We start from the raw sequence: 21,007 nt of genomic DNA, 5'->3' as shown, positions 1-21,007 counted from the left end.
CGTCGTGCGACTTTGCCCAGCCCGGGCACCCAGGGGACCCACGCGTGGGCAGCCCTTGCATCTAGGAGCATTGTGGTCCAGGAAGCGCAGGTGGCTGGCTGGGTGCACAGAGCTGGTCTGCTCTTGCTGCATTTGGAAGCAAAGCACCAGGATTGGGGGTGGCGGGGAGGCAGAGGGGGTGGTGTGGGGGCTGGGGTGTCCCCACGCAGTTTTGTGTCACCAGACCTCAATGGACCATGAAGGTCAGTTGCGGTCCTGCCTACCCTCTCCCCTTTGCAAAACCCGGCCATTAATAGGTTCTCTGAATTCTTCTCTGCTTTTTTTAGAGCCGTCCCGTCAGAGGGGAAGGAAAACCAGCCAGCTGGTCTTGGCCATTTTTCCCTGGAGATTAGAGGGCACATCCTCCGCCGTGGAAGGGGAACACAATTCTACCTACCGCGCAGTCCGCCTTTCGCAACTGTCTTCCTTCTCCCCTTGCAGAAGCACGCCCCGTCCCCTCTCCCCATTCAGCTGGCCTCAGCCCCCGCCTCCAAAGCTAGGTGACAATGATAACACAACCTTCCCAAAGCCAGCTGCCGAGATTTAAAAAATCTGTGCCTGGGCTGTGGGATGGAAATCCTGTGAAATCAGATTGTTATGATCATTATACAACTACAGATGTGATAAATTCATTTGAATAATAAAAAAAATGGGAAAAAAAAAACAACAACAAACCTTTAAAATAGTTATTCCCGACGTTGGTCCTGGCCACCAAGGCCTTGTTTGTCATTTACATCAGTGTGGCCTTTCACACGCCAGGGCTGGCACCTGACCTTGGACTCATCTGGTTTAACACTAAGCTCTTGACAAAAGCTTTTTTTTAAAAAAAAAGGGGGGATGATGACACAGCTCTGTTAGTAAAAGGTGAACGGGTGATGGAGGAGATCTGAGTTTCTAGGAAACATTTTATCTGCCTTTTTTTTCCTTAAACAATCAGCTGCAAATGATGAACGCTACTGATTTCCTAAGCTTTAAAGTGATTCATTAGGAGCTCCCGCTGTGGCACAGTGGGATCAGTGGTGTCTTGGGAGCGGCTGGGACGCGGGTTTGCTTCCCGCCCAGCGTGGTGGGTGGGGGATCCGGGGCTGCCGCAGGTGCAGCTTAGGTCGGGACTGTGGCTCGGATCTGATCCCTGACCTGGGAGCTCCGTATGCCTCAGGACGGCCAAAAAATGACAAAAAGAAAACGTGATTCGTTAAACCCCACGAGGAGGTTTCATCTTAACCCAGAGAGGAGGAGGCCACGAAAGCAAACAGAAGGGGCCTGACCATCTCAGATTCCCAGCTACTCAACAGCCCAGAAACCGTAGCCTCTGAAGATCACCAGTTTTCAGCCAAGCTTCCCAACTACCTGCCTGCTCCCCGCCTTTGGCTGTTGCTGTGAAATTCGCACAGGAAATCTGTCAACTACAGAGGACAGGTTCAAGGGGAGTGAGAAGGAGACTAGCTTTGTATCTGACGCACGCTGGGAGACAGGAAGGGGACAGGAGACGTGGGTGCAGCGGACAAGTCCCAGTCAGTGCCCGCAGCCTAGCCCAGGAGGCAGTGCCCTCCCTTCCACCCCACCCTGCCTTTCCAGAAGCTAGAACTGCTCCCCCAGAGAGAAGCCCTCCCTTTCCTCTTCAGGTGGCAAGAAATCTCTCTGCTTCTGCTCAGCCCAAGCCCGTGGAAGCCTCCTTCCCCAGCAGCAGCCCACGGAAAGCACGGCCCTGGAAAGAGGTGCCACCGAGCCTTTGGGACAATTACCCCACCTGCCCCTCGCTGCGCCCTGGGCAGGGAAATGCCAGTGGATCTCGGATGGTTGTAAATCGTTCTAAGTCATTTAATGAACTTGTGTTTAAAACTCCGCCGCCGTGCCTGCTGAAGCTGTTCTCCACTTTAATTTCCACCCGAAGCAAAGTAGGCTAAAGCACCTTAAGAAGAATATCAACTTGACCCTGCCTTAAACTTGGTATGTCTTCACCACTCACCCAAAGAAAAATCGAGTCGTCTTGGGAACCCCCATCTCAAATTCTATGTCTCTCTCTCTCCTTTTTTCTGCTTTTTTAAGGCTGGGCTGCACTCAAGGCACGTGGAGGTTCCCAGGCTAGGGGTCAAAGAGGAGCTGCATCCGTCAGCCTACGCCACAGCCACAGCCACAGCCATGCCAGACCCGAGCCACGTCTTTGACCTACACCACAGCTCACAGCAACGCAGGACCTTTGACCCGAGTGAGGCCAGGGATTGAGCCCACATCCTCTTGGCTACTGGCCCCATTCGTTACTGCTGAGCCACAGCTCCCTTCTATTTCTCGACGCCAAATGAGAAATTCAATTCTTAACCACCTGTCTAAGATTTAAATAGGGGTTAGGACAAAGCAAATACACATGATTTGAAGTTGCAAAAGGACAGATCCAAGCCTCGCATGCAACCTACACCACAGCTCACGACAATGCCGGATCCTTAACCCACTGAGCAAGGTCAGGGATCGAACCTGCAACCTCATGGTTCCTAGTCAGATTCGTGAACCACTGAGCCACGACGGGAGCTCCCCATGGCTTCATTTTTAAATGAAACCCTTTAAGGTTTCAGAAAGATACCCAGAATTTTGGACTCTGGGTATAATCGGAAGTAGCTGAGGGAGTTCCTGTCGTGGCTTAGCAGTAACGAACCTGACTAGTATCCATGAGGACACGGGTTGGATCCCTGGCCTTGCTCAGTGGGTTAAAGATCCGGCGTTGCTGTGAGCTGTGGTGTAGGCCAGCAGCTACAGCTCTGACTGGACCCCTAGCCTGGGAACCTCCATATGCTGCAGGTGCATCCCAATACTCAGATTTATCTTTTATCATTTTCACTTTTGAAATTCTGGCCAGCTGAGTTAGCCAGGTTTAAAATAGTCTAGTATAATCAAACACATACACACACACACGCACACGAGTATATAAAACTGGAGAAATCAGAATAAGGTTGATGGGTTGTGTCCATATCAGTTTTCTTGGGATGTCATGCAAACTGTGGTGACACAAGAGGTGATCTTTGGCGGAAAACTGGCTTCAGGGTCTATGAGACCTCTCTGTGTATTAGTTCTGACAAGTGCATATGCATCTACAATTATCTCAAAAAGTTAAAGAAGAAAGGAAGAAGACAATATATTATATTGCCATTTAGTTTTTTGGAAGTAGGAGCACGTCTGAGGTGTCTATACAGGTACCCGGATTCTCCCACGCACACGTACACACAGCAGCCACACACACACAAGTATTTCCTTACAGAAATCGCATACACAGGCCCTCATCCTATTTCTGGAAGGATAACGAAGAAATCATTAATGCTGACTGCTTCGGAGGAGGAAAACTAAAGAAAGAGAGACAGAATGCTTATCTGCTTTTCCCAGGATACCCTTCTGTGCCTGCTGAATTTGTGCTACTGGCATCATTCATTCCAAACATAGTTTTTGAAGCATGAGGACAAAAGTCATTTCCAACCTCAAACAAACGAGACAGAAATGCCACCCCCCGCCCCCAATACCTTCGCAGACACTGCAAAGCCCTCACTGCGCCACGCGCACCGCAGCGGCGGCGAAGCAACCAGAGAAACACAAGTATCTTACGGCTGGAGATGCAGTAAGACAGCCGGCAGTTGATCCTTCTGAAGAGCTGCTTGTTTATGGGCCAGAGGAGGAGCGTGAAGAGCTGAATGGTGTTTATGATGAGACCCGAGGCGATGAATACGTAACAGAAGACCAGGTGGCACAGGAACTGAGACTTGAGCAGCCCGACGAGGTCCATGCTGGGAGGCTGCTCTTCCTCCAAGAACGAAGTACCCACAGCAGGACCACGTCCCCAGGGGAGAGGCTCCGGGACTCAGGAATGCACCTGAAACACAGGTTAAGGGTCAGAAAAAGCAGAATGCGCTCTTATAGGCAGAAAAAAAAAAAAAAAAAACCCTCATAGTAAAAGAAAGATATGCTCTCTAGATTAAACACACTGTAGACTTGTTGATTTATTTTTATTTCCCAAACATTGACATAATGCTTGCTTAGGGGTGGGCACAGTTTCGGCCCTTTAAAACCACTTGTCCCCCGGATTGTCCTGACACCTGTGAGGCAGGGACTAACTACCATGAGAAGGAACCCGAGGCCCAGAGTGGCCAGGTAACTTGGCCAGGGCTCCACAGCCCCCGGCAGAAGGAGGCCCGCGTGGCCAGAATCTGCAGCTCTGGGCCGTCCTTCCTGCCCGAATACCGCCCCCAGCAACCCCTTCACCTCCCTCCGCTCGTTCTCATCTCCAGACCTCGGTGCGTCATCACGTCTAACAAGACCTCCCCGAAGGCACGCGCACCTGCTCTGGGAGATGAGGGACCACCCCCAGGCCAATGCTCGGGAGCCAGGCAGCACCTCCGCTGTTACTGGCTCAGCTGCCGGCCTTCCTGCCCTGGAACTGTGACTTTTCTGGGACACATGAGTATCTGGAATATCATCACTGTCTCCCCAAGCCTTGGAAAAGTCGCTGGCACAGAGGCGGAGTGCCAATCTTATAACAAATACATAAATGAAATGATTTAATGAAGTTAGACAAGGGATGAATTTGATATTATCAGTGAACACAAATACACAAATAACCAACTATGAAGGCAAAAGAACCTACCCACCACACACACACACACACACAGACCCTTAAGAGTTCGAAAATCAGAATCCCACAGCCACGGCCACACGGGATCAGAGGCGCATCTACGACCTACACCTCAGCTTGAGGCAACGCCAGATCCTCCATCCACTGAGCGAGGCCAGAGATCGAACCTGCACCCTCACCTAGGGACACTGTGTTGGGTTCTTAACCCACCGAGCCACAGCGGGAACTTAGGATCTAGTGTTTGGAAAGTATCTGACAAACCCTTTGCTTTGCTGGTTTAACACTAAGAAACAGAAGTTGCTGACGCTGGAAATGCAGGGGATTGAATGCTGCCTTCCTCAGTTTCCAAGTCAAGACAAGTGTTATGAAGAAAAAGTGAGATTTTTTTTTTTTTCTCGTGAAAGTTGAAGAACCATCACGGTCTTTAGCAAAACCCTGGCTAGTCACACAGCACTGGTGGTGTTTAAGGCGGTGTCACAGGCAGGCGGGCCTCGGTTGGCTTGGTTCTGCCCCAGACCTCTCCCTACGCTGGTGTCGGGGCTTGGGTCCTTATTGTCTGGGCTTGAAGCGCTGTGATACTTCGCAATGGTCGTGTATCCTCAGCTAAACCGACTCTTCTAAATTTCAAATTTCTCTATCTATAAGAAAGAATAACAGAGGGCAATCAAAATTCCAAGGAGGCGATTATTGTTTGCAAAATTTTAGTTAATTCTCAAATTTGTATTCAAGAGCCAAAACCCACAAGAGCGAAGGAGCGGCATGAAGAAGAGTAAGGTAAGAAGAGCCAAGAGTTTGCTAAACCATACAACCGACTTTAGCCTCAGGGCTGATTATTAAAAGAGAAGCAAGGCTGGATGCTTTAGGGGGTTGTCTAGTGGGCGAGTAGGTGCTGTGTGCCTTAAGCTCATTCCAGGGAGAAGTTGGGGAACCACCCAACCCATCTTAAAGGCAAGCTTGCTCTCTTAACGTGAGCCAACTCAGCCCTAAATTGAGGAAAGTTGGTCTAAAGCTCTGACCAGTGATGAAAAAGATAGCAAGAAAGCATTTTATTTGTTTTTGGGTTTTTTTGCTTTTTTTGTTTGTTTGTTTTTCCTGAGGTATGTACAAGTTCCAGGGCCAGGGATCAAACCCCCGCCACAGCAGTGACAATGCGGGATCCTTAACCCACTGAGCCACCAGGGAACTCCTTTGTTTGTTTTGGTTTTGGTTTTTGGAAAACATTTTAAAATTCTTTGCCTCTTTTTCTAATTTGGGGTGGAAGGATGATGGGTGGTTTCTTTATCCCTGTGTTTCTTTGTTCTTTTCTATAATGACAATGAAATCCTTCTCCTTCCTGGGCAGAGCTGGATCCACCCATTTCCCAGGCTCCCCGCAGTAGTTTCTGAGGGGGATACAGGCCAGCTGGAGGGTAAGGAACGGCTGAGGGAACACTGGAAGCAGGCAGTCCTGGCTAGAAATCCAGGCTCCAATCCTCCGACACGGGGTTACTGAGGACTCAGGGATAACAGGGCATCTGAAACACAGCACAACACCTGGAATGCAGGGAAACCCAAATGGTGGGAGAAGTTCTCTCTCCTTTCAAGAAAAGACACAGGCCACGAGGGGCAGCTAGGATATATTTCTTTGGCATCTCTGGGAAAGCCAGCGAGATATAAATCAACTGATTCCCTCCTGGCTCCACATCTAGATCCCGATGTTTCAACTGACCTTGAATCGGGTTAAAACATTTCCTCCCGGAAGTTCCCATTATGGCTCATCAATAGCAAACCTAACGAGTATCCCTGAGGATGCGGGTTTGATTCCTGGCCTCACTCAGTGGGTCAAGGAGCCAGCAGTACCGTGAGCTGTGGTATAGGGCGGCAGCTGTAGCTCCGATTCGAACCCTAGCCTGGGAACTTCCACATGCTGCAGGTGCGGCCCTAAAAAGCGAAAAAAAGAAAAAAAATTTCCTTCTCCTATTTGCTTTCATTGTAACCTGTCCTTTACTGCGAGTGACTCAGAAACGGGAAACGATGCATTCACAAAACTCCCATGTGGAAGTTCCCCTGTGGCCCAGCAGGTTAAGGATCTGGCATTGCCGAAGCTGTGGCACAGGCTGCAACTGCAGCACAGGCTTGATCCCTGGCCAGGGAACGTCCACATGCCATGGGTGCTGCCAAAAACACAAAATAAAAAACCCAACGGCTTCACATGTACAGGGCCTTCTTAACTAAATCATGATCTTGGCAAAGGTAGACCCGGAATAAAGGAGAGCGCCAGCTCACGGGATGCCTTCCCCAGCGCTGTTTCCCATGCCAATTTCTGCCCTGAAACTGTCCAGACGCAGAGAAGCGGGCGGGCGCACACGGGCGGAGCGCGCCCTGTGGGACGCATGCAGGGTGCGCGGTGGCAAAGCAGATGGCGCCACATGCTGCCCAGCACCTTCCATGGAAACATAAGCAAAGAAAAGCAACTCAGAATCCCCGCGACAGAGAACGCAAGCTGCATCCTTCTCTAAATACACACAGCGAGCTTCACCGCAGGCATCAAATTAGACAACAAAGCGGGAACCTGAGTTAGGACTCACATATGCTGCCCAGGTCAACATTCTGCAGCTACTTTAAAATAAGCACGAACTTTGGCCACATTCTGGAAGTGACTAAACCTGAAGTGGGGCCAACTCTTGCAGTAGCTTGTTTTAAAAGGTTTGGTTGGTTGGTTCTGCACATTCACGTGACAGAACCAAGCCAGCTCAGGGTGTTAGAAGCCAAAGCTTCCTTCCAAGGCAATCAATCCACGTGGAATTGTTAGGATAATGCCCCAGACCAGTGCGTATCCTCATCTAAATAACCCCTGATTTAGGCTCTTTTAATCCCAAACGCCAGAATACCATTCATAAAACCGACAGCAAAGTGATAAAAGGGGGAGTTTCCTGATGGTCTCGAGGTTAGGACTTGGTGCTTCCACTACTGCAGCCTGGGTTCAATCCCTGGCCTTGGAATGGAGATCCTCCATCAGGCCACCGCAAGTCGAGAGAAAGAAAGAAAGAACGAAGGAAGGGAAGAAGGCAAGACAGAAAAAAGAAATGCTGATTGCAGTAACTGGGAGTTCCCACGATGGTGCAGCAGGTGACCGCAGTGGCTCAGGTCTCTGCATAGGTGCGAGTTCAATCCCGGGCCCTGCTTAGTGGGTTACAGTGTTGTTGCAGCTGAGGCTTGGGTCACAGCTGCAGCTCAGATTCATTCCCCGGCCTAGAAACTTCCATATGCCACAGGTACAGCGAAAGAAGGAAAGAAAGGGAGGGAGAGAGGAAGGGAGGAAGGCAGGCAGGCTAGTTGGGATAACACTATTTTTTTTTTTTTTTTTACATTCCAAGCTAAAAATGATAATATTCCATTCCAGAGGAGCTGAGGTAAAAAAAAGAGGGCTTTATCCTCAGCGTGAGAACAACTGCTCCATCTTTTGAGAGGTGACACACACAGAAAGACCTCGACACCTTCACACCGCTTGACTTCGTAAACCAACCTCTGACGAGCTCTCTCGGGGATAAAATTAGCTTTTAGAAAATTCTCTCTGCACAAAGATATTCAGCCAGTATTATTTATAAGCGCCCCAAATTAGAAAGCACTTACATTTCTGACAGGAGGAAACAATACAGTGAATGATGAGAAACCCACACAAGTGAGTGAAGAAAGCATCGTTATAATTGGTTGGTAGTAAGAGGGCTACATTTGCATCACGCTCTTAAGAGATAAAGGTCACCCAATTATATCCAGAGAGAATAAAAATCACAGCTCTAAAAACACTAAACGCAGTGATCTTTGTATGCACACACACACACACACACACACACACAAAGATACACACGCAGACAGACAAGGGAGCCCAAATGGGGTCGGCTTTCATCACCTTCCCCCTTCGGAAGAACCTGAGCAGGTGGCTCCAAGATCTCTACCAAAGGACCAGTCTGATTCTGATACAGGAAAGCCGCCCTGCCAGCCAGTGCCTCTCTCTGAGCAGGGGTCTCGCTCCCCCGGGGGTGGTTAAAGGGGAGCCAGCCCATCTCTCCCACAGCTCCCAGCGACAGAGACAGGTCTGCAACCGGTGAGGCGCAACCGATGAAGAAGAGGGAAGGAAAACTCCGCGGGGACGGCAGAGAGAGCAGCAGGGCTAACGCAGGGCTGGCTGCTGGGCTTGTTCCCAGACGGCACCTTTGGCACATAAGGCAGAGGACGCCCCGGCTCAGCCCTGCACGAAAGGGGCCTGGATGCAGACCCCGTGAAATGCGTGGGGGGGGGGTGCTCTGGCTGTACCCCCTTCAGATCTCGAGTTCTGCATTTAGCCCAAATCGCCAAGAGGGCAGCAACTAACTTGCGGAAGCCCGAGGCCGCCACGTGGCGCTTCGAACTGAGAAACAAGGATACATTTAGTGTCTGGATTCCTGGGAGTGACACGGGTCCAAGGCCCAAAACAAAACAGGAGAGAAAGTATTCTAGATGGAATTTAACTGTCTCTGGGACCATCTCTAACGAGAATATATTCCTCAATTAAAAAATGATCAGTGGCTAATGGGCTGGCAGAAGCCTATATAAAATGAGCTTATTTTAAAATTTGATGGCACAGTCCTTTGTCCAGTATCCCTGTATAGAACATGAAGTCCATTAAAACAAACCATAAATCATACTCAACTTTTTCATTACGTCCGATAATAAATAATCCCCAGTCTCTCTCCAAAGTCTAATTTTAGGATAATAAAAACCTAAGTCTGTAGAAAACCGAGGCATCTAAGTTTACATGTAATAGCTGCTTCTGAGCAGGTTATAAGAGAAAAACAAATTCTAAAGAGTCTTCAAATCTAATCCAAGGAAAACTGAGATGCACGCATATCTTTGAACTGTACCTTTGTCCAGGTAGATGCCCAGGAGTGGGACTGCTGGGTCATATGGTAGCTCTGAATTTAGTTCTCTGAGGAACCTCCATGCTCTTCTCCAGAGTGGTCGCACCAATTTACACCCCCACCAACAGTGCAGGCGGGTTCCCTTTTCTCCGTTTGCCATCTGTAGACTTACTAATGGGGGCCATTCTGACGGGAAGGAGGTGGTACCTCACTGCAGATTTGATTGGCATTTCTCTAATCATTAGCGATGCGGAGCATTTTTCACGTGCCCACTGGCCATCCAAAGGTCTTCTTTGGATAAGTGTCTATTTGGGTCGTCTGTCCATTGCTCAGTCATGTTGTTTGTTTTTGTTGTTGTTGTTGTTGAGTTAAACAGGAGGGACTGAGAGCTTGGAGTTAGTGGATGCAAACTATTACATTTAGAATGGATGGACAGCAAGGGCCTGCCGTGCAGCACAGGGAACTATACCCAGTCTCCTGGGATAGAGCAGGACGGAAAACAATAGTAAAAAAAAGAATGTATGTATGTATGACTGAGTCACTTTGCTGTACAGCAGAAATTGGTACAACGCTGTAAATCAACTACACGTTAATTTAAAAAAAAACTTTTTTAAATAATAAAGAGCCCAAAAGTTGTAAAAACAAAACAAAACAAAACAAACCTAATCCAAGGAAACCAAGATTCAGAGGTAAATCAGGTGAATAACCTAGGTAACTTTTTCTGTCATGACAAAATACAAAGCTAAAGCAAGTTAAGTTAGGCGTTCTTGAAGGTCTTTTGCAGCTCTGGCATCTACAAAATTAAAAATATCTCGACTTAAGCATCAGGTCTTCTGAATGGTAACCAGTGCAACAGAATAAATCTGCTGAAGGTTTTACACACATCATCTCATTAACAGAAATCTACTACGGAAGACCTTGTTATCCCATTTTATAGATGAAGAAACTGAGGGTTGGTGAGACCAGGGAACATGCAAAGATCGGATAGAGAGTAGATGCCTGACACTCAAGCGCAGGTTCTTGACCACTGTTAAGCTGCTTTGAAGACAGGACCCCCACGGCAGCGAGACTCCTTGTGAACCTGGGCTTCCATTCCCTATTTCGACTTGTGGTCCCCGGTCTGACTGCTGGGGGAACCGTGAGTTCCTGAGCCACTGCCTTGCCGGTCAGTCCTGCAGAGACCCCCATCAGGCCCTCCTCGCAGGCACAACGCCTGCCATCTCCAAACCCCAATCCAGCTGTCCCACAGCCCCTGGGGCCAAAGGGCCCCGACCTCACCGTGTCTGTTTCCAACAACCCAGAGCACGGGAGCTCTCTTACAAGATATTCCGTGGAAAATATATATTAAAATTATGTGCAAACGTTGGAAATCTCCAAACAATTGTACGAAATCCTGGCAAAACTCTAATACCATGAAACCCAAACCAAAAATGGAATGAGGAAACTTCATCTGCTTTCCATGAGTCTCTGCCAGTTCAGGCTGAAACCTTCGCAAAGACGGAAGCAGGATGGAGGCTGGATGGAGATGGCTAGTGGGCTCTTGAACGGTACCACGGCTGCCATGTGCCATGGCCATCAGCTCAGTCACACACCGGTGAAGGCTGAGGAAGACGGAGGGGCTGCTCTCCGCCCCCCACGCCCACCCCCAGGTCTATCCACGTGGGGAGATGGCCTGAGACCAGCTCTGGCTGGGCCCACAGAAGCAGACGTGAGGTGGATGCATCACCAGCTGGCACCAGAAACAAAAAAGAGAGCTTTATTCAGTATAGAAACCACCTCCTACTCGAGTCCCACCGTCACCAAGGCAACGTGGTCAGGACGACGGTCTCACCACACTGCCCACCTCTCTTCTTCCCACGCGGGCCGTGACAAAGCTGCCTGGCTCAGGGGAACCTGGGCAGGCAGCCCCATTTACCCACTGTGTGGCTTTGGGCAGGGAACCCACCTCTGAGCCTCCGTTTCTGCACCTGTTTATTGGGTGTAATAATCCCGCCTCCAGGGAGGTGATGGTGATTACATGCAGCAGCAAGCGCGGGCTACAGGAGGGCGCTCCTGGGTACCAGCGTCCGCCACCCGAGCTCCCAGGCCCCCCTGCCAAGCCCCCTCCTGCAGCTGCTCCCCCCAGCGGCTCCCCAAACCAGCGACCATCTTTTCTCACTAAACGTTCTGCTTGTGGCTCTCATGAAGCCTACCAATTTTCCTCATTTGAACATGTTTCCCCAACATCCACACAATCCAGAATGACCCTGAGCTGAAGTGACCTGCAAGACCACTTCCCGGCCCCACCCCCCATCCACTCACACATTTTAATGAAATGATTATGTCCCCATTCCCACCCTAAAAGGCAGGTGTTTCAAAGTCATCTGTCCTGGAGTTCCCTGGTGGCTCAGCAGGTTAAGGACCTGGCATTGTCACGGCTGTGATTCTGGTCATAGCTGGGGTGTGGTTTGATCCTGGCATGCCACAGGCACCACCAAAAAAAAAAAAAGAGAGAGAGAGAGAAAGAAAACGAAAACCAACATCACTGGTTCTAAGGCTGTCTTCCCAGTGATGGTTAATGCCTGTTAGTTCCCATATACATTGTATTCAAGAAACGAGGTGAACCTGCACTCTGAGCCTTGTTCGGAGCTCGCGGAAGAGAAATAAAAACTGGTATTGATGAGACCCAGGCCATCACTCCGGTGCCCCTGAATAAACGAGTGTTTCCCAGACTTGACAAGAGGCTGAGGACACAATTCTGGCAGATGGGAATGGACAGGACGAGCGGATCAAACGTGTGTCGCCTCGCAGGAAGCAGGTTGGCGGGGACAGCTTCAGAGCCGCTGAAGCCGGGCTGGCTTACTACGGTGTCAGCTAGGTGCCCAGCTCATCAGGGCACCTCAACCTCTTTCATAAAAGCTAATCGTTAAAATTTCAAAATAAACTGAAGACCAACAGCAATAAAAAGTGTTTACAATTAAGACCCGGCAAAATTCGAGCCTTTGTTGGAAATTTCCTGAATCTTCCTATATAATTTGATATGTTATAATTTAGTATCATTTAATACCATACATAATTGAGTAGTTTCATCTTGCATACCCACTGGGGAAAGCAGGGCGACCCTAACCTTGTCCATATTTAGAATGCTAACCTTTAAGCCGGCTCCCCAGTGGACAAACAATTCCACGAGCTCTGCCAACAGCCAGGCCAGGGTACCATGGGGATACCAGTGCGGAACCACCGATGAGAAACAGCCAAGCACATCATTTTCCAGTAAAGCCGGGGGGACCGCCCACGTCTCTTCCCTCCTTCTGGCCTGGCCCACCTGGTCTTGGGCTCCATCAGGACCGAGGACTCTCTCCAGTAGACACGGGACTAAACCCTGCCTGGGGCCACGTGAGCAGGGTGTGTGACCAGCCCTGGACAAATGGACAAACTGCCTGCTCTGGGGAGGCTCCGAGCATCAGAGAGAGGCTATCTCAGAAAGTCAAGAAGATGTGAAGTGGTGGTAACCCAAGCTTGGAGGCCATGGCGCAAAACCACGTGGCTGTGGGAAGCCCTGCACAGCAGCTCACCTGTGCAAATAGAGGCTGGGGGCGTGGAATGGCCTGGGAACTTGGGCTGCACTTGCCAATGCCAAACGGGTTAGGGTTCTCCTGGGGAACCCACAAATCATGACTAGTAGTGGCCGAAGAAATAAACGCAGAAAGGGAGCCACCAGGAGGCACCAGTATTGAGTCAGGAGGATGGGTTCGACTCCTGAGCATGTATCTGTGGCTCCCTATCAGCTTGGCCACTTGGCCTCTAGAAGGTTCGGCTTCCCCTTCAGTCAAGACACACGACCCACAGGAGTGATGGGGGAGTTCAGAGAGGTGAGAGTGTGTGCAAGGCGCCACTGGGCTGATGCTCAGGCACCTGCGACCACTCGCAATGCTGAGAAGATGGGAAAACAGGGCCACTGGTCCAGATGCCACCCCATCCACCAGAGCACTCCTGAGGCATGGAAAGACACATGGCCTTAGTCTCCGAGAGTATTTCTCAGGGAGCAGGGTCTAGAGAGGCCCTCTGCTGGCTCTGACACGGTCCCCTGGAGGGGTGGTTCCATGAGGGTCTGATCAGAGGACCTAATGGGGTGGGGAGGGGGCTTTCCTTCTCTTCTCCATCGCAGACCCCAGTAACGGGCTCTTCTCTCTGCTGGATCCTTCTCCACCGCCCTCATCCTCACTGCCCGTGAAGCGCCCTTGACCCCCGGACCTCTGAGTCCTCGGAGACCCTGCTCTTGTCCATCCTCGTGTTCTGGCAAGGAGTGTGCAGAAGGTGAGAGGCCAATAAGGCTAGATTTTAAATCTTTCATCTCTTTGATTTTCATAACGGCATGCCAATGAGCCCAGGCTGTTTCCCTGACTTGATTCATGCCTAATGGACTGAGACTTATTAGAAAACAAATGCACTTAAATGCTTTCCTGACATGAATCATTTATTGAAGACAGAATTGCTGGCTGTGAGCACCCAAAATAGGTTGACTTACAGTCTCCTTGTTTCGCGATAGATCTGAAATATGACCACAGAATATTGAAGTACTCGGCAATGAGCGATGCGTTTGGGGTCATGATGGGCTGGCTATTCCTCGAAAAGTTTCATTAATAACAGCAGTGATAAAACATGAAGCAGGGCTTTCTCTCTCCTTTTCTCTTTTTCTACTTTGGTCACAAAGCTCAGGAACAGAGGATGCTTGGAGAAAGCAGTGATGTTCTTTCCAATTTCTGTTAAGTAGAATCTGGGACAGGTGCTCCTGGATTCACGCAAGCAGTCATGAATCCACTGATAACTTTACTCATTCATTCCATTGTCTGTCCACCCAGCCACCCACTCATCCATGAAGTCCAAGTTTCCCTGATTTATATTTAAGGGTATATAGCTTTATCTACACCACTGCATTAGACTTGTGCAAGTAAGCACAGGGGCTTCTTACGGAGCCCCCCTGTGTCCTATGTGGGTCAGTACCGTGCCCAATAAACTGAAGCACTTACTGAGTAATTATTTCCAGGCTCAGAATCAACTCTACCCCTTCTACTTCTTACAGAATAAACAGATGCTCAATAAATGTTGATTCAACCCAAATCTCTAGATGACCTAATATCATTTAGTCTCCACACCAATAACCCTGGATTGTCCAAAAAAAAAAAAGTACAAAGGGATGACATGACTATCCTAGAAAAGTCCTAGATCTCTTTCTCATTACAATAAGAACAGAGCAGATGACCCAACCATTTAGTCTCCCCTACAGAAGCCATGCAGATAAACCCACACGATTGTTCTCTAAACCGTTACGCCCTGCAACCAAGCACAGAATCCTCTTCTACCAAGGCTGAAACTGCATGAGGCAATGTATCAAACTGACATGAAAATAACTAAAATGAAAGCAAATTACCTCTTTAAACCCCAGTAGGTTTCAGATGTTGGTTGGGGAACAGAGTTGACTTTTTTAAACAAAGAAACTTCTTTTAAAATAGCATCTGGTAGAAGTAAAGGAAATTATTCTTATTGAGGAAGTCACTTGGTGAAATTCACAAGTCCTGAATTTTTTTGAAGGTAATTTCCTCCCATTCTATCAGTAATTCCTATTCATTATAAAAAGTTTGTAGAATTCTAAAATGTAGAAATTATACCACCTCTAACAGCCACCAACACTTGTGTTTATTTTCTTCGAGTCCTTGGTGAATTTATTGGCTTTGTCTTTTCTTTGATAGGTAAAACCATTGCAGGCAGAGGCTTTTTTGCTTTTAAATATAGTTGAGATCCTCTGTTAAATCAATTGCACGTGCCCTTTTCTTAACCTCTGTTGACATCAATGTCCTTTTCACAATATAAATATCCCAGTAGTTACAGCGGACATAGCATAATTATTACCTTACTGCCCCACTGTTGTATCATGTAGGCTTCTTTTTGTCTTTTAAATAATAAGTAATGTAATAATTAATACTTGAGTCTAAGGGTTTTTCTTCCCTGATTTGGGGATATTTGCTTTAGCATAAATTCCCAGAAGCAGGATTTCTGGGTTCAAGGAACAAACATTTTAAGGCATCTGATAAATTTTGCCAAATTGCTTTCCAAAAAGTTCATAGCTATTTCTGTTCTTAAGGGCCGTTTACAAAAATACCCATATGCCATTACATGTTTGTCAGCCCTAAGAATTCTCATTTAAAGACACAAAAAAACAGATTAACTCTTTATACACTGAAAGTTGCATCTGTTGGTACGACCAGGATGGAGGTTCCTTAAAAAACTAAAAACAGAACTACCATATGATCCAGCAATCCCACCTCTGGGCACACAACTACAGAAAACTCTAGTTTGAAAAGATACCTGCACCCCAATGATCACAGCAGCGCTATTTACAACAGCCAAGCATGGAAACAACCTGTCACTGAAAGATGAATGAATAAAGAAGATGTGATATATGTATATATATATTGCTCAGCCATAAAAAGGAATGAAATAGTTAGTGCCTTTGGCCGCAACATGGATGGACCTAGAGATTATTATTCTAAGTGAAGTAAGTCAGAAAGAGACAAATAACTATATGACATTGCTTACATGTGAAATCTTAAGAAATGGTACAAATGAACGTATGTGCAAAGAGAAAAAGACTCACAGACAGAGAAAATAAACTTATCGTTACCAGAGGAGAAGTGGGGGGATGAATTAGGAGTTTGGAATCAACATATACACACTACTACATAAAAAACAGATAACCAACAAAGGCCCACTAGATAACACAGGGAACTATATATTCAATATCTTCTAATAACCTATAATGGAACAGACTCTGAAAAAGAAAGATTTATACAGATACGTGCAACTGAATCACTTTGCTGTACACCTGAAACTAACACAACACTGTAAATCAACAATACCTCAGTTTAAAAAAGAAATACGTAAAGGAGGGAAAAAGTTGTGTCTCGTTACTTTAAGCTGCACTTTGGGAGCTGCAAGTGAAGTGGATTATTTTTTAACTTATTTAACTATTGCTTTCTCTTTTTTTTTTGGTCTTTTTGCCTTTTCTAGGGCTGCTCCCACAGCATATGGAGGTTCCCAGGCTGGGGGTCTAATCGGAGCTGTAGCCACCGGCCTACGCTACTCCACAGTTCATGGCAACGCTGGATCCTTAACCCACTGAGAAAGGCCAGGGATCGAACCCGCAACCTCATGGTTTCTAGTCGGATTTGTTAACCACTGAGCCACGACGGGAACTCCTCTTCTTGTTTTTATCTAGGGCCCATTTATCTTTTGCACGTGGATTTGCATGAACACTTCATACACTAACTAGAAAACCACCTTACCTATGTCATTTAGAATGACCAAGTTTCCCAGTTCATTTGCTTTTAATTTTAGCTTATTAGAGCCTTAAATTATTATGAAGACTGTAATTTCTTCGTAAAATTTAAGCTTGAAAAGGTCTTCCTTCTACCTCTACTTCTTGTCCTGCAGAAAACTGGTATTCACTTATTTTATCTAGTTTTTTCCATAATGAATTTCATGTATTTTTAACTCTTTGATCTGACAATCAGTTTGGGCTATGATACACCATGGATATCTAAATGGATGTACTTCTGAATACTTAAGGAACTGTATCCAAAGCATTTATCGACAGATCCCTCCTTCCTCCTATAATTTCATATGTTAAATAGCAATAAACAGAGAAGAAATGAAATGTAGGAATCAGTACACTACCTGCTCATTCCACAGTTGAAACACCAGCACCTGTAGAGTCTGTGGCCTGCCCCATCCCTCGGGCAGGACAGACAAAGCTCTGAGCGTTCTTTCTTCCTCTTGTACCTTGTGCTGCTAGCCCTCCCACCTGACCGGTTTCCTCTATTTTGAAATGCTTTTTGGCCACATCTGTGGCACGCAGAAGTTCCTGGGCCAGGGATCAAACCTGTGCCACAGCAGTGACCCAGCTGCTGCAGGGACACTGCCGAATCCTTAACCCACTGAGCCGCAAGAGAACTCCCGTTTCCTCTACTAGAGGCAGTAAAACACTACCTCGAATTACAGATCAGCCTTTCCCAATCCAGGGTTAAAGACCCACAGGAACTTCAGAAGCTGCACCTTAGAACTGAATCTGAGAAAGAAATGAAGGAAACCAAGGTGCACACAGAAGCCACTTCTGGGGTCTTTCTTTTCCCATTCAAAGGCCTGAGAAGGCCTCGCGAATCCCCTGGGGGTATGGCGAGCTCTGGGGTTGTGCCCATCTCCCTTCAGGAGCATTTCCGTAGGAGAAAAAAGACAAGCAGACAAGAAAGTACTCGTTTGTAAAAGGGATTCATTACCAATGAGTGCTTGGAGAAAGGAAGCCACAGTGTGGCAGGGAGTTTTAGGTGGTCCTCCAAGGATGCATCTCAAGAACCAGAACAAGGATGCCTGCAGGGACGAGGGAGAGTCTGGCAAAGCCTCAGGAGGCCCCTGGACCACATTCTCCAAGGGACCGAAAGCCTAGAACACAGGGACAATGAAGCAGGCCCGGGACACAGGGAAAATGCAGTCAGCAGTGTGGGCAGCAGCCAGGGGGATGAGAGAATCCTTTCCAGCCCAGACGTTTGTTTAGCTGGTATTTCTGGTAATAGCATATGACGCTTCCACATGTGAATTCCCAAACTTTGAGGAGTTCCTTACTCCTCAGTGGATCCTTTGTGTGTTAACTAAACCAGACGTCAGTTTTGCCTCTGCTTTTAGGTGACAAGCTCCTTCCGTGTCAGAGGCCAACTGTATCATCAATGAATTATAAAAATCATGAACAGCTACAAACGAATACATAGAAAATAATTACAAGACATGAGCAGGAAGCCCCAGCACTGACGACTTCTAAACATTTCTCTCTGAATAAATAATTAAATTGGAACAGAAAGACTCAAGCTGGCCAGGAAGAACAGGGAGGAAGTGGAAGTGTACTCAGTGACAAAAAAGTTTACAATGTACAAAAGTCAACAAAAACATGCACCCTATGAGCCAAATATTAAAGACAAACAAACAAACAAACAAAGACCCCAGTACATCTCTATGCTTAGGAGGTAGTTGGTTAATAAGTCATCAAACATTTAATATCAGAAATATAAGACAAGGGAGGCAGACACCAGAAGTAAGAGAGGCTACAACTCTATTATCTATAAAAAGGAACCACACCAAAAACCTATAAAAATGGAAAGACAGAGAACTTTAACTCAGATGAGGGAGAAAGGAAAAACCCCAGAAAATCAGCTAAGCGATGAGAAGACTCTTAGCCTCCAGGAAAAAGACTTTAGATTGTTGATGCTGAAGATGATGCAAGACATTGGAAATAAACTGGAGGCAAAGATGGATAACTTACAGGAAACACTGGGCAAAGAGATTTAAGATATAAAACTTAAGCAAGAAGAGATGAAAAATACAATAACTGAAATAAAAAATTCACTAGAAGCAGCCAAGAGCAGAATACAGGAGGCAGAAGAATGAATAAGCAAGGTAGAGGACAGATTAGTGGAAATTACAGGTGCAGAACAGAAAAGAGAAAAAAGATTGAAAACAAATGAAGAGAGTCTCAGAGAACTCTGGGACAACATGAAACGCACCAACATCCGTATTATAGAGGTGCCAGAAGAAGAAGAGAGAGAGAAGAGGACAGAAAAAATATTCCAAGAGATAATAGCCAAAAACTTCCCTAACATGGGAAAGGAACCACTCACTCAAATCCAGGAAGCACAACGAGTACCATATAAAACAAACCCAAGGAGGAATACACTGAGACACATGTTAATCAAACTAACCAAAATTAAAGAGAAAATCTTGAAAGCAGCTAGGGAAAAGAAACAAGTAACATACAAGGGAACCCCAATAAGGTTACTGGCAGGTTTTGCAGCTGAAACTCTGCAGGCCAGAAGGGAGTGGCATGACATACTTAACATGATGAAAGGAAAAAACCTCCAACCAAGATTACTTTACCCAGCAAGGCTCTCATTCAGATTTGAAGGAGAAATCAAAACCTTCACAGATAAGCAAAAGCTGAGAGAATTCAACAACACTAAACCAGCCTTACAACAAATACTAAAGGAACTTCTATAGGCAGAAAAGAACAAGAGAAGGAGGAAAGGAAAAAGAGCAGCAAAAACAAATCCAAAGTAATTAATAAAATGGCAATAAGAACATACATATCAATAATTACCTTAAATGTGAATGGACTAAACGCCCCAACCAAAAGACATAGAAAAGACAGCAAGAGGAAACAAAAATTCCACAAATGACAAGGCTCACCAGTAAAGGCATAGATACAGTAAAGATACGAAATCATCCATGCACAATTATGCCACCAAAATCTGAAATCATGAGAAGAGGTGGGTACAAATGCAGGACACTGGAGATGAACTTGCAATTAAGAGAACAACAACTTAAAACAATCTCATATACATACAGACTCTTATATCAAAACTTCAGAATAACTGCAAACCAAAAATCTACAACTGATACACAAACAAGGAATCTCTGGAGAAGAAATATATCTCATAGCAAATAAGTGCATAATCCACCATGAAGGGGGTCATTTGACATCATTCTTGGAATGCTGAAATCTTCTTAGCTCTGATTCCGATTTCCTCTCCATCAAAGAACTTATGATAATTATAATTAAATAATGCCACTGCACAATTAAATAATACAGTTCTACAATTGCATTATTAATAACCATTTCTCTCCATGGTACAATGTAAAATCTATAATGTCTTGTTTATCACACACCTAGAATGGTGTAATGCCTATATTGAAGAATCAATAAGATATAACAAATTGTGAGGACATATTTATATAGTTACATTGTTTTTTTAACCAATTTATGCACTTTATATTTTACTTACTTTCAGAGGGTATATTATTTTTGCTATTCTCTCCAGTTAAGCTATTCTTTTTATTATGCTATATAAAATATTTAATGGTATATAAGGCTTTCTTCTTTATAAATTTTAGTTGCATAATATACACAATTTTAATATAAAGCTAATTTTTAAAGAAAAATTGAAATGTAATAGATAATACTAAATAGTAAAGATGAAAGCCACACAAAAATGGATAAAGTATAGAATAAATTTCCTATTTGTCTCAGCATATTTTCCATTCCACTTCACCAGAGGGAGTCACTTAATCTGTTTCTTAAGATCCATGATATAATAATCTGTGCAAATGTAATTGTGTTTAAATATATGTATTTTATTCTGTTAAAAAAATTTTTCAAAAAAATCATATAAAAAATCAGAAATATTTTAAATATACAAAATATTTTACCACATTGACATCCAGTCATGTTTACTTCATTTTTTTAGGAAATAGAATATATAGATATTGAAGGCACTTCTGCAATTTGAGCTTGAAACTGGTACATTTCCTTCAATGTTTTTATTCTTTTACTATATATATATTTACAAACAACTTGTAATTCTTGGGTTATAGGGCTGTCCATCAAGAATACTGAAATCCTT

At 45.9% G+C, this 21,007-nt stretch overlaps 1 protein-coding gene across 8 annotated transcripts in view; it reads right to left on the bottom strand.

The window, feature by feature from the left end:
- AGPAT4 (1-acylglycerol-3-phosphate O-acyltransferase 4) overlaps window positions 1-21,007 on the bottom strand; it is a 111,720-nt gene that overhangs the window by 71,917 nt on the left and 18,796 nt on the right. For 7 of the 8 annotated variants that reach the window (XR_014807181.1, XR_014807161.1, XR_014807165.1 and 4 more), the window contains exon 2: window positions 3,628-3,892. Coding sequence is in view for 4 of the 8 variants with exons in the window: in XM_005654348.4 (XP_005654405.1) it covers window positions 3,628-3,805 (178 nt within the window). In the remaining 4 variants the exon portion in view is untranslated. 8 annotated transcript variants of the gene reach the window in all.

This window comes from Sus scrofa, chromosome 1 (assembly GCF_054392235.1).
Source record: "Sus scrofa isolate SSC_HxYL_T2T_F1_AM1 chromosome 1, Sscrofa_HxYL_maternal_Yorkshire_Landrace_v2.0, whole genome shotgun sequence".
NCBI classification, from domain to species: domain Eukaryota; kingdom Metazoa; phylum Chordata; class Mammalia; order Artiodactyla; family Suidae; genus Sus; species Sus scrofa.
This window is presented reverse-complemented; position numbering and strand designations above follow the sequence as displayed.